This window comes from Prinia subflava, chromosome 6, assembly GCF_021018805.1.
Source record: "Prinia subflava isolate CZ2003 ecotype Zambia chromosome 6, Cam_Psub_1.2, whole genome shotgun sequence".
In the NCBI taxonomy this organism is placed as follows: domain Eukaryota; kingdom Metazoa; phylum Chordata; class Aves; order Passeriformes; family Cisticolidae; genus Prinia; species Prinia subflava.
In genome coordinates this window covers 24920600-24935065 of record NC_086252.1, presented here as the reverse complement: position 1 = coordinate 24935065, position 14466 = coordinate 24920600, and the positions used below count along the sequence as shown (strand labels likewise).

At 49.1% G+C, this 14466-nt stretch overlaps 2 protein-coding genes across 3 annotated transcripts in view; both read right to left on the bottom strand.

Annotated features, from left to right (window-relative positions):
• ERCC3 (ERCC excision repair 3, TFIIH core complex helicase subunit) overlaps positions 1–14466 on the bottom strand; it is a 387208-nt gene that overhangs the window by 213105 nt on the left and 159637 nt on the right. The gene's annotated exons all lie outside the window — the stretch shown is intronic.
• Positions 1–14466, bottom strand: part of MARCHF4 (membrane associated ring-CH-type finger 4) — a 95821-nt gene that overhangs the window by 13978 nt on the left and 67377 nt on the right. Inside the window, exon 3 of the mRNA XM_063399836.1 lies at positions 6705–6897. Coding sequence (XP_063255906.1) covers positions 6705–6897 — 193 coding nt within the window. The remainder of the gene's footprint in view (positions 1–6704; positions 6898–14466) is intronic.

Sequence of the window (14466 nt, the reverse complement as noted above, 5' to 3'; positions counted from 1 at the left end):
GAACAATCAATGCAACAGTGGATAAAAATAGGTCCCTTCTTTCAGGGGCAGAGGGGTGGCTTGTCTCGATTTTGCCGAGCAGCCGCTGTTCCTGGATAACAGCCAAGGCATTGGCAGTCAGATCAGCACTGCAGCGTTGCTTCTCCTGAAGCTGGCCCAGCTACAGGCCCACAATGATGGCTCCCCAGAAGGGACCCTGCCCAGCTGGATTGAGAGCCCCATAACACCCCTGTGGGGACTGCTCTGTCTGCACAGCCTCTGTACAGCTGATAGATCAATGATTTGCTCAGTGGTTTTTAAAGCATGCACACTGTGGCTGAATGTGTCCGAACCAGGATTCACTGTAAAGAAGAGGTAATTTTGCTGCCTAGCTTTATCCCCAACTGCCTGCTCTGAAGGGAGGGTCTGGATCTTAGCTCCTCATAGCTCCAGTTTACACACAAATTGGGTAAGAACTGCATGAAGAGCATGGCTAGCAGTGCATCAAGCTGAAAGGCACAAAAGACTTCTGTGTATTCTCACAGAGCTCTTCCAGGTATGCCAAAGCCACATGCATTTCCTGTGTGGGCTGCTGTCAGGTCTCTCCTCCAAAGACATTTGCTGAACTTCACTGCCTTGTGCTCTGCCTTTAGGGTGTCATCAAGCCAACATGCAGGTTTGGTGCTTCCTCAAAACTGATTCCCTACTGCAGTAGCGATTCTTCCAGCTTTGTACCTTGGGGGACTGTGTAGACCTGAATGAAAACATCTGCTTGCCTTTTGAGAATGGGGTTGATACAGATGAAGACCAAGATCCTGAAGACACCTCATTTCTCAGTTTCTTTTTATTTCGTTGTGATTTTGAGTCCTTAATCCATTGAATGCTGAGGGCCCAAGTGACCTGTCTAGATAAGACCCCAAGGCTACCTCAGCCCAGAATTTCCTCTAGAAAGCAAAGCTCATTTAAAACAAAACCCCATTAGTCTTGGCAGGAAGCTTGAATTGTCACTGTTTCAAGGAAGCTCCATTAATTACTGTTCCCACTGCACTATGAAAGATCAAATGCTGTGGATCAGTTTTAATTGGCTATTGATTTCTTATGTTATTACCTATGGTTGTGCTGAGATGCTGTCAGACGTACTGGATGCTTTTGATTATTCTTTCTGGCAGCTGGGATTAAAAACAGCAGGCAGACATTTCCTGATCTGTAATGGATTGCCATGATGTGCCAACAAGAATCTTTGGCTGGATGAATGGCCCTCTGCCTATCTTGTGCTGCTGAGCTGCAGTGCAGTTTTGAAGGCAAATGCCATCAGAGACCAGCCAGGGAAAAAGCGGGAAAAGCTTCAAAGAGCTCGAGGATTCAGTGCTTGCAGAAGTGCACTGCTGTCAGCACCAAGGCAGGGTGAGCCAGGGAGCAGGGCCTTGGGCACGGGCAAAGCAGAAGTGCCCATCAGTCAGTGATCCAAGGAGAGGCAGATCAGATTACTTTTGCCTTGCTGGGGATAACCCCTCAGCAGGCCAGCCTCAGGGATACCCCTGTGTGATCCCAAGCAGGCCAGCACACACAAACCATATCACCACAGCCCTGCATACAGTCTCCTAATGGCCCTCCTGGGACATGCTTCTCCCTCAGAGCCCATCTGGGGATGCCTGAGCCTACTCTGTGACATGCTCTCATTAGCTGGCAGAGCTCCTCCTTGTTTAACAGGAGATGCTTTCCTGTTCTCCTGACCCCAAATGACACTTTATTCTACAAATGTCGACTTCCCCTAATTGCACTTTGACAGAGAGAGAGGCAAACCCCTCCTTTCCCCACCAAGGACTGTCATTTAATTAACAGGCAGGTATCTCTCAAGATACACAGCCCAGCTCTAAGCTGCTGCTCTCTCTACTCAGTAACTGAGGCCTGTGAAGGCTCATTCCATTTATCTGTGCAATTTGATCGCTGCATTTCTGCTAAACTCTCACTATGCCAGCTTCCTGGATTTAGCTCTCATGGACCATGGAGAGAGCAGATAATCAAATGAACAGTCCCCATCTCACTACTCATTCCCTTCCTGGTTCCTGATCTCAGATGTCTGTGTTGTAGATGACTTCATAGCAGAGCAATACCTATGCTGGCACCATCATCAGTTTCTATTTTAATCCAACTCTCATATCTGTCCTACAGACATGACCAGAGATAGCAGAGATGAAAGAGAGATCAGAATCAAAGACATGGAGGCTGGCTGGATACCAAGAAGCATTTAATTTGTTCCTCCTTCACAAACTGGGATCATCTCTCTGCAACCTGTTCTTGACATATGTTTTCTAACAGGTTCTTAAAAAAAAATCCTGTACTGGAGGTTCCCATAAATCCCAAGCAATCTTTTCCAATGCTTCTTTCCTTCCTGTTAGATGTCTGAGAGCAAGGGGGAGAACAGTGTTGGAAGGCCATCTTGCACATCTTGCCCAGATGGACATAGCTTCTGGTGCTTGGGGCCACACCATCTGTCCCACTGATCATGAGGAGCAGACTGGTCTTACTTTGGTTGTGGTTTGTGTTTTCATCACAGGTGAAGAGGTAGATAATGGTTCCTGTCCCTTCCAACTATTTTTATGGGGCATGCTAGGATGTAGAAAAGTCTAAAGAAAACTAGTATATTACTGAAGGTTAGTGACTGAGGGTCAAATCCAGACCCCTGGATTTTGTTCCATGGATCAATAGTCCCTGAGTAAACAGACATATTTTGAGAGCCCAGCTTGGAGATGATCTGACCATTTCAGAACAAATGAGGATAACAACAACCACATGATCTGTGCTGAGGAGCTGTATGTGCAAGGAAGCACTCATGTCCTCACCGTTGACTCCACACTGGAAAGATCAATGCTGCCATGGGATTACCCATGCAAATTGCCACAGGTATCTCTATCTTGGCAATTGCTACCTAAATCCCTTACTGACTTGGTAGAGAGGAGAGCACACAAAACAGCTGGGCAGTTGCTGACTGCCTGTCTGGTTTTAGTCATGCCTCTGCAGAGCTGGTGACTTCTCCAGCTTTGAGACTCCACAGTGCCAGAGTAGGTGTTCTGCTGAGCACCTCCAGGGACAGGGGGCACAAACCAGCCTCCTGGTAGTCACTGGCTACCCAATGGATGTGAGACATGCAAGTACAACAGAAGTGCAAACTGGCAGGCACTGCAGAGGAGCTCTTTTTCAGCACACCTGCTCTTCAGTAAGTACCTTGTCTTTCAAACCTCTGCTCCTCTGATAGGGAAAGAAAAACTTAGGGGTCAAGCTGGAGGAAGAAAGAACTGAAATTCATAAAATTACTGTATGACCTATGGTATCACATTCTGCTAGCTAAGGCTGCCCAGCTTGTTAGAAAAAAATGTACAGACAGCATCTTACATTAGGTGGAAAAAACAAGTGTGGTAGAACTCAGTGCACCTAATGTCCTGCCCTTTCCCCACGACTGAGCATTTCTTAAATTTCTTTCCTAAATCTTTCCTACTCACCCACAGGCTAGGTAACAAAAGAGGAAAAGGGCTCTACCACACAGGAGGAGACTGAATTGCACAGACAACACTCCAGTATTTCAAGATCCATTGCCACTGCAATTATCCATGAGAGGTTTTATCCTGAACTCACAGGAGTGGAACTAAAACCCAGGGACAAATAACAAGAGGCTTTGGGCCAAGCTCACAGTCAGGAGCAGAACTTTGAATCTCCAGAGCTGTCTTTTGACCATTTCTGATTAAAAGGCCCTGCATGAGGCAGCAAGGTTTGGAAGAAGGATGAAGAGAGGGAGAAACGCTGTTCCACAGTGAGGAACTCACTGCAAGCCTTCTAGGGAGACATTGCTGCATCCATCATAGTTGCACAAAGTTATATTGAATGAGGAATTCACCTCAGTTGTAGTGTTCACAGAATGGGCTTGGTTGGAAGGGACCTTAAAGAGCATCTCTTTCCAACCTGCCTGCCTTTGGCAGGGACGCCTCCCACTACTCCAGGTTGCTCAGAGCCCCCAGCCAGCGTGGCCTTGAACACTTCCAGAGATTGGGCACTCACAATTTCTCTGCAACACCCTCACAGTAGAGTATTTCTTGCTAATATCTAACCCTACTCTCTTTCAAGTTAAAGCCATGACCCATTTCCCATCACTACATGCCCTTGCCCTAAGTCCCTCTCCAGCTCCCTTTTAGGCCCCTTTATCTACTGGAAAGCTGCATCCCCAAACCCTTCTCTTCTCCAGGATGAACAACCCAAACACTCTCAGCTTGTGTTCACAAGAAAGAATTCCTTTTGATCAGTCCCTTCCCCTGGCCTGACCTGGCCTTGCCTCCCAGTGGGGACAGAGCAGCCTTTTGGCTAGTGCAGCCCCCTGAAATCTGCAGAGCTGAGGAGAAGTCACCCAGAAAAGAGAGATGACCACGTCAACAGCCAGGGAGTCACAGCTCCTGCTGAAGATCTCATTTGCCACTGAGTTTGAACTGGGCAGAGGAGGAGGAGGTGGGGGAGGAGAGTGAACACACACTCTCAGTTAGTACTGCTCAGAGCTCATTTCCTCTCCACTGCTGAGCTGGGAGCAGCAGCAGTAGCAACAGCTGGGATTGCAAAGAACAAAAATGCACTATACAATCAAGTTTTACACCACAGGATGGCAGGGGCAGAGGGCTGGCAGCATGCACATAGGAGCTTTTCTACAGAAATAGAGATAGCTCACGTGCTCCAGGACATCCCCTCTCCTGGATGAGCATGGGTGGGCTGCCTGGCAGCACAGGCAGACGTGCTGCACACAGCCCAAGTGGAGCCAGCTCTGGGTAGCTGCTGAGTGCTGGGCAAGAGAACCCACGTACAGACATGTTAACTCACTGCATCTGTAATGCTTCCCACTGGCTTTTGAGTTTGTGGAAAAGCCAGCGTGCCTGGCACCCCAGGACTGCCAGCTGTGCAGGGAGGAACATGAGACAAGGGGATGCCCCAAGTCACGACTCTGAAATGTTCCTGGGAATGGGATGTCTGCTTGTTTTTTGGCTGGAAAAAAAAAATTAAAGCTTCCAGCTTAGGGCATTATGCTTAATGGTAACATCAGTGGAGATGCAAATTAACTTATTTTTCCTTCACAGAAGGTGGAAAAAAGAAATAAGAGGCCAAATCCTTACAAAAATTAACAAAAACAAACAAACAAACAAGAACCTAAAATCGGATCTGTCTGCCCAGTTCCCCTTCAGTTCAAGGTTGGCATGGTTTGCTATCTGCAGTGTGGGAAGATTTAGCTCCCATTAACAGATGAGCTAATCAGTTCCCCTCAGCTCCTGAAGCTTTATCAAAGCCAGTTAATCATGTTACTGATGTCCGCCCAGGCCAGAGCTCTCCACTGCTGTCCTCTGCCAACAAGGCGACACGTGTGCACACCACACATGTGTAGGGAAATTTTTTTCCACTTTCAATTCCCTCAGCAAGAGGACATCGCCTATTGTGCCTATTGTGCCAACATATGGGTCCTGCCCATCTCTCTTTAACCCCCTTGCCACACTTTGATCCTGGGGAGATGCGGTAGCTCCACCAGCATCTCATGAAGGAGCAGGATGATCTCTACAGACCAAGCTCACATCTCGCTGCTAGCACAGTGGTAGCAACAGTGAGAGGAACCGTCCTCAGTCTTGGCAGGCCCAAGTCCTGTGCTGGAAGGCTGCTGAGGCCAAGAGCCACTTGAACCTGGATACCAGGACGTGCAGTCCAGCATTCTGTCCCTGCCACTGGGTCTGTTTTACTTCTGCACCCAAATTCCACTAGTTGCTGCTCTTTCTTCTCCTGAGGGCTGGAACGCGGGCTGTTCTTCCCTCTGGAATGGCTCTATCCACACATACACATATCCACCAAGTCAAGAGGACTGTCTTTCCCCACTGAGTTTGGGAGGGCTTCTTCTAACTTTATAACAGTGATGGCAGGACCCAGACATGAAGAGCTCCTTTTTGTTTCCTGTCAGGGTTACTCGAACTGACAAGTTATCTCGTGGCCTGTGCTTGGGTGGGCACTGCTCAGGGGTACATTTGGAGGTGGCTGGTGCTCACCAGTGTTTCAGGAGCTGCTGCAGGTGTTGGCAGCTATGTCCCTCCATCCTGCAGACCTTCATTGGTCCCAGGGAGACTCTGCTGGGGTCAGGCTGCCAGCAGCTGCTGTGCTCTCCAGGCTTGTGCAGTGTGAGTGAGGCAGCTGCATCCTCAAAGAGCTGCTCTGTACCAGCAACCTGACAAGGACCCCAGGCTGGCCCGTGCCCTGGTTGGGACTTGCAGCTCCAAGGTGGCCCAAAGAAGGGGGAGCCACTCCTGCCTGGTAGAGAGACTGGGCTGGAGAGCCAAGGAGCTGCACATGGAGAGACCCTGCCATGCCCAGTGTGGGGTAGTCCCTAAATTAGCTATTCCAGGAGGAAAGGAGTTTCTCTAAAGCCTTACACTCCCCAGCCTCCCCTAGACCTCCCCACCCACTTCTTGCTCTGAAGAGACCTCTGTTTCTCTCTGGCATTTTTGCAGGTCCCTCTGCCACCCCAGCCAAGGAAACACTCTGGGGCCACCCAGATGAGCTGAGAAAACAGTGAAAAACGGGCCATAAAAGCAAAGAGGAGGAAAAGCTGTGGACACTCAATCCAAACCACACTGTACGGCTGGCTCCCCCCGCCTCTGCACTCCTCTCCAGAGGTGAGTGGGCGGCCGTGGCCGCGGTGCGAGATGATCACCCACCTATACAGACAATGTCCATGAAGCCGTACATTCCATAGCAGATCTGGAAGAGCAGGTCCTGGCGCTGCCACTTGGCTGAAGGACTGAAGGTCGACCAGATGAGCCACGAGATACTGGCGATGAGGAAGAGGGAACCCAGGATGGCCGCTGCTATCTGAACCTTCTCAATGACTGTCAGAGAGATGGCCTGCCACTGTCCAGGGAGGGGACAAGAGGGAGCGAAAAGGACAAAAGAGAAGAGATTAGTTACTTGGAGCACATCACTGTTCTACACCATTGTGGTGGCTTTGGAGATCTCAAAGAGCACCTACGGGCATAGGTGTTTTTACTCTGTCCACATCTGGATGGAATATGGCAATTATTCTATAGTGCATGGCCTTGGGTTTCTTGACAGCACTGCTAAAGGGGCAATGGAAAGGAATCCTGCATCTCACCAGGAAAGCACAGTGACCTGAGCGAGCCAGGATGGAGGAGGGCAGGACACCAAAAAGAACATCCCCATGACAGTACATCTGTGATGGCCATCAACAGTTTGGTTGCTCCCTCAAATACAGGCCACACAACATCCTCAGGCAGGGCATCCCAGTGCCATAAGAGAAAGTATCTCAAAGAACCAAGCTTTCTTTTGAAGGCCTCACATGAGCTGGTTCTGTGCTACTTTGTGAGATCTGACATCTCACATCTCACACAGATAGAGATCACAGCTCTAGGTAGGATCTCACAGTGGCAGTGCACATCCCACAGAACTTGCTACAAACAACACAAGTTGTTGTGGTCAGGACACCCTGCCTTTAGATGATGACATATTCAGGCTGTGTTCCAAGGTAAACATCAATGCTTCTTCCTCCAGAAAAGAAAAAATAGAAATAAATCCTCCAAATCCATTCACTTTATCAAACAGCTTTGTATAAACTATGTTATAAATATTCTAAGCCTGGACTCCTCTCTGTCATCCAGCATAAAACCTCCCCACTCAGATTTACACTGCTGAGAAAACTGTCCTATAAAACCAAGAGCAGAAATTGGTGTCTTTAACAAGATTTGGGGACGTGGTCCATAGTATCTCCTGCAAATCAAAGATCAAGTGTGTAAACAGGCTGAGGTGAGACAGTCTCTCCTGGCATCGAAGTATATAGGCCACCTCTAGCTGTGAGATACATGCCCTTCAAATCACATGGGACTGACAGGAGGATAAACAAAGATGGACTTCAACCTGACAGTCTTGTGAGAGCTCAGTGCCCTGCATGTTTGTCAAACATATCCTAGGACAGCAGATCACCCAACAAACCTTGTCCCATCCTTCTGCAGTGCAAGAAGGGAGTTCAAGTACTAGATACCTCTTTAATGCCCAGGGCAGCCAGGAGTTGGCAATGGTTTTTGCAAGGACTTTTGAAGTCTGACTGAAGGGTGAGAAGGACAAGGAGGGACTTGTGCTGGCACAGGCACGCATAGCACTGCTACCAGTCTGATGACCAAACCCTGAACTGAATGCACTCCCCCGAGAAGGGCTGCATTTGGAGAGGAACAAAAGAGAGCTGCAGCCAGGGGCTGGGGTCTGCAGGTTGCAGCTGACGGAGATTCCTCTGCCTCTGCCAGCCTTGCTCCTTGGCTTACATCCTGCAAGGGCAGACAGCCCTCAAATTGTCTACCATGGATGTGCAGCATCAGTGAGGTGGGCAGTAGCAGCTTATTTGGTAGTTGGCCACAGAAATGGCCACAGAGCTGCTGAGCAGAGAGAGAGCTTGTTCCCCACTGAGGCAGGTCTGGGCTCAGCTAAACCCAGTCTCCCTGCTGGGCTCAGCTCCTCCAGTCCCCCCTTCCTGCCATCTGCCCCTGCAGCTGACCCAGCCAAAAGGCAAACAGCACTGGGCACACCCAGTAATCTTTTCAACAGCCCATTCCCACTCTGCCACAGCCCAACCTGCTCCATGCCTCCACCAAATCCAGCCACACATCTGGACCCATTGTGCCATTGAGAAGGTTACACAGTGAACAGACTGGAGGAGTGAATGCTGCAGGGGTGCTGGAGTCCACAGGAGAGGCACAATGGTGCAGCTCCTCTCCTGACATAAACCAAAGCAAAGGCCACCAAGTACCCATACCAAATCTGGCTTCTGAGAGTGGGATAAGCAGCTCTGCCATCTTCCCATCAGCTCTTCAGCTTTGTTCTCAACAGCATCATAAGCTAATGCAGGACAAAACTGCAAGTAATGCCATAAGCCCAGAGCTCCAGGACTAAATTCATGTGGTGGGGAGGGAGCTCAGCTGTGTGCATGGGGTCGCAGTTTCACCCCTGCAGCTTTCCCCAGTCCTCATACCCCCTTTCCACTGCCTGTGGCTGACTCAGAAGGAATGGGAGTGCTGGGAGCACAGCCTGGTGCTGCGTGCGAGGGCTTTACTGCAGGCCCCGCACACTGACCCGCATGCGCCTGTGCCAGCCAAATCATTCTGCACCATTGCTCTCTCTTGAGGAGGTAATGGACTGGCTCCTCACCATCTGCCTGGCACACTGCAAGGCCTCTGGTAGCAACAGGTCCTTCCAAGGTAGCAACTAGAGACGAAGGGAACAGAAGAAGGAACTGTTTTCTACTATGGAAGCCACATACAACCAACACCATGGCTTTGCAGAGAAGGGAGGCTTAGGTGTAGCACTAAATACACTGTCAGAGGGGACGGGGCTCAGAGAACAGGAGAGTTACAGCTGAGTGCAGACCTCAAGCCCTGCTCCCTTTGGCTGGGAACAGAGAGGCTGAAACACTGGCAGGGACAGTGCCCAACACTGCTCAGCTGGCAGCGGTTCACTGTGGTGATAATGAAGAGCCTGGAGTCTGTCAGCTGTGCCAGGGGTAGGAGGCACTAAGTGACAGCGACACACAGCAGCAGTCCTGACTCTGTTCAGAAGGTGGCACTGGGGTGTGATTACCCTCTGGCAAGGAGGTAAATGGGTCAAAGCTGAACATTGGGGAAAATAGGAAAACAGCCAGCTTGCAGAAGAATTTAATATTTCCCAGTAAAGCAAAAAAAAAAAAAAAAAGAGGAAGTAATAAATGTTGTATTTTCTCTCTGGCAACCCTGAGAGCTGCAATTTAGCGTCCCACATCTAGCTTGAGCCACTAATAACTACAGTCATTATTTTTCATCTTTTAATTCCATTTTGCTACACATCTTAGCGTACGAGATAAAAGATCTTAGCCTGAGACAGAGGATAGAGCCTGCTACCCCCATGAGTGCTCAGACAGAAAGGTCCAAGAGCCATTCAGAGGTTGAATGTGCTGATGAATTTCAGCTGCAGGGGCTGGGCTTGATGTGTCCCTGCACTGGTAGCCTTAGGAGCTCACCTCAATCTCAGCACTGTGTCTTTCAGATTTCACAACAGCCCTTAGAAAATCACCCCTCTTCCTAAGCCCTCTCCACCCTCATTACAGCCATCAGACCAGGTATTTGGCAGGTGACCCTATCATCCTTGGGTCACCACTAGAGCTGCAAAGGGAGGTCTCAGCAACTCTGGAGTCCCTTTACTGCCACATCTGAAACCCCCAAAGCTCTTTGTCTGGATGCCTGACAGCAGATACAGCCCCCTCCCTCCAAATCTCCAGCTCAAATGTTCAAGATCTATTAAGATCACAGTGTCAAGCAATCCCACCTTGCGGGGAGAGACCTAAAGCTGAGCCCTTCTTCCCTCAGCTGATAATGACTCGAGCTCCTGGTAGTCACTGAGCTGCACTGAAGTGCACCTTTAACAACTCAGCTCAGCCAGGTTGTCAGTCAGGGACGTGACCTTTAGGCAGGTAGAAAGCTCTACAGATGCTCTGCCAGTGCTGAACAGGGCAGAACTAAGGACTTGGTGGTACCAAAAAGCTTTAAAGGCTCCTACAGGATAACAGGATCAGCTTTGTGAGCTCCAGACTCACAATGGCTTCAGAACATGCCAAAGCAGCTCTCTGTGATGGTATGCCATCTGCACTGGAAAAGTGCTCCAACCCTCCAAACCATTCTGGAGAAGCTGCCTGGAGCTGTCTGTCTGTCCTCTGCTACCATCCCCTGGGCCATGTGCTTTGGCACACCACCCATGTCTGCAGGTGCAAAACACTATCTCAGACCAATTTCCCCAAGTTTCCCCATTTTGCACAAATTGCAAAGCTCTGCAACCCAGATGCCTCAGAAATGGCTTCTTAGGATCTCAGGTCTCACATTTGTGATGACTTTAGTCAGGGTCCAAGCTGGTACTGGTGCCTTTGAGTCACTTGTCCTCTTGCATTGTTTCATAACCTGCAAATTGTACTTGACACAAACCTGTTTCCCTGTTTGCTTCAGTGCTTCTGCTTAGAGGGTTGTAAGCAAAAACCTGCTAATGTAACACAGATGAGTAATGTCATTACTATAATATTTAATGCGTGATCTGTATTTCCCTTTCTTTGGCACCTGCAGTCTACAGAGGTTCCCAAGCATGAGCATGAGCACATCCAAGGCAGATACTGCCTGCAGAAGATGTCTATGTCTCACTGCAGCAGCTTGCAAAGAAGTCTTGCTTGCTGGAAAAGCCTTCCTGCACTCCCCTGAGAGTTCCTCCATGCCTGCCTCAGGCAGTTCAGTTTATTTTTATTGCTGTATCTGACACGTCCCCTTAATACACATCATTAACATCCTGAGCTGTGCTAGTCAGCAATTTAATTCTCAGACCCAGGGTCACAAGCAAGAGGAGGTTTTTCCTAGAAGGTTGATGAGGATCATTTGCAGCACTGCTTAGGTGTGGCTCTCCCCTTGGTGCTGTCCCAAGACCCTGGCAATCCCCCTTGATTATGTTCTGGAGGACGGCTATTTTTTTATAAATTTACCAAGCAAAATTAAGCCACTGCTGTGGCATAGCTTCCCTGCTGTACACTTACAGATGCTCTGGCTTATTCAGATACTAGAAAAGCAGCAAGGAGGAGGGAGGGCCCAGTAGGGCCATGTAATGGAAATGTGCAATGATGAAAAGCCCCCCTCCTCCATGTGCCAGAGCATCTGGTAGGACTCAGGCTACAGCACCAGTATCCTGGAAAATTCTTGTTTTAACACACAGGCCCTGAAGTCACTCTTTCAGTGACTGCACCCATTGCTTGCAGGCTGCAGCTGAAGCTCAACAGGGACTAGCAAAGCTCATGCTCAACACAACTGATTCAGCAGGCTGGGACCACCAGGAGACATCAGCTTGCCTCAAGCTTTTTAGCTCAAGATCTCAGGCTGAAGTTCAAACACCCTGTGAGCTCGGCCATTCTTGCAGATGTGAATGTCCTGATGAAGAGGCCATGTAAGAGCACTCATCAGCTCCCAAAAGATCATCACCATGGACAAAATGGAGCCAGAGGAGAATAGAGACCAGATCCCAACCCCATAACTGAGGATCTTCAGAGCTGAAACAGCCCTCAATGCAGGAAGAGTCAGAGATAACAGTAAATCAGAGTTGAACTCCTCAAGACTGCAGACAGTTGTTGGGAAGGTTGGTTCAAACAGATTTTCTCTTTGCTAAAATCAGAGCATTACAGTGTATGTGGCTCAGGAATTAGTACAAAGGAGCTGTATAGATTAAATACACTTCAGAGGTCCATTGAGGCAGACACCTACTCCACTGTGTATCAGCACCAGAGTGCAGGCAGTACTATCACGTGCTTCTAAACCCCTGTGTCTTCAGGGTCTTTTTAATATCATGGCTTTACACAAGTATTGTCATGGACAGAGGCATTTAAACCCTCCAAGCCCATTATTCTGGTCTTGGTGACTGGCACACTGGGGAGCAGGAGGATGGATGGATGGATGGATGGATGGATGGATGGATGGATGGATGCATAGGTGGATGGGTGCACGGATGTATGCACAGATGGACAAAAGCTCTGGATTTCCTGGTTGCTCACAGCTGATGGAATATTTTTGCTCATTCACTGCCCAACTCTGCTTGGCAGGACACCTGCTATGTTGTCCAACAACTTTAATCCCCCAGTCTCAGCAGGTTAGCAGTGTTGCTGCTTTAAGACCTTTGCTCTCAAATGCCTGCAATCCAGGGAGTGGGGAGTAGGGTGGGTTAATTTATAGAGATTAATTCTGCCAAAATAGCAGCCTAAAGGTCTTTCTCTGGTATGAAACATCATAATAGCCTGGAGGCTGGAAGGAGCCTGTGTTAATTATGCATGAACCCGACTGTAACTTTTCTGCCCACACCATGAGTCTCCAGGCACATCTGGCCCATGCTGTGCTTCTAAGCACTCCAAAAAATGTGCAGCAGACGTCAAAATGAGCAGAGAAACATGCAGGTCCCAGGGAACATGTGGGTGTTGGATGTGCTGCTCTGGTCAGACCAATTGGACATGCTTCAGGGAGCCCAGAGTCTGCCAGCTGCCTGGATTTGGCTTCTCAGCAGTCTATCAGATAAGAGAACACAGGAGAGAGGTAGGCCATGCTGCTGGTTAGAACGTAGCCAGGCTCAGAGCATCACCCAAATGAGTTGTATTTGACAAGGACATGAGGCCTGTGTGGTTCTTGCTTATATTACGGCTGGTCTGGGAAAAATAGTTGACCTTGACTTCCTACAGCATTTGGCCTCCCAAAACTGTGCTTGAGAAATTTAGAGATTTCTTGTAAGAATAAAGCTGGGCCCAAATTCCAGCAGACCCTGAGAAGAAAAGTCAGGGACTTTGAGATATGCCTGTATGTCCAGCTGGCCCATGTTATCCACAGGTGGAGTGCCACCAAGCAGAAAGGATGCTCCTCCCATCTGCACATGCTGCACATGTTATGGGATACAATGTTGGGGCATCATAACTCCTGTGTCCTCTCTGCCTCCTTTTCCCAGCATCCTACTAGATGGTGAGAGCCACTGACAAATGAAGCATTCATAGAGATGGGTTACAGGGGGCCCAAGCCCTTAGTCCTGGTAGGAAGTCCTGGTCTGGTGCATCAGTCACTTTCCACAAGACTTTGCAAATTAATGCCAGTGTAGCATCTGCTTCCCAGCAGTGTCTTTGTGCTGGCACCAGACAGGGCACCCAGGCCTGCAGCTGTAACTCTACACCCTGCATTTATTCCAGGCCAAGTGGCTTTACACTCCAGTTGCTTCTTCCCATCCTCCAAATTTCCCAGTGCTTCTGTGAGAAGAGCTGTGAAGTCTAAGCCAGCAATGTGAAAGCTCCAAGCCCCGAATCTGCACAGTCCTCTGGGACCCTTGCTCCTGGAGCTGAGCTCTCTAACTCAGCTGTTTCTGCCACTCAGTTTTTGCGTTCATAGCAAAGGCCAGCAGATCAGGCCACTTTCTGACAGGGAACCCAGAGAGAGAGAAGCTTTGCACAGGCTCTGAAATGTGTGTGTGAGGTGGGACCTTGTCCACGAGCAGCTCCAACAAATTTTAGCTGAGTGAGGAACAGGAAGAACCTCATTGACCCATCACCCTGAGCAGAGCATTTGGAAGTCTTTCATTAAAGGCGGTTCTGGAGACACAAATGCTCACAAATTTGTACTCACAAACCTTCAATGCTGCTCAGCGTTGCATCCCCAATCTGAGACACAGGAAGCATTAGGGCACTCATGGAGCAGCTTTCCAGAAATAAACAAAAGCTGCTTTGTCCACATCTCCCCTCCTGTGTTTCAATCTGCTCTGAGTTACTAGAGCCAAGAAATTAAAATATTCAGGGTCTGAGGCTTGGGATGAAACTACTGATGTGTCCAGCCCATGGCTCATGGAAAATTGAATCAGAAGCTGTAGGGACTCTCAGAGGGCAGGCAGGTTTTTCCT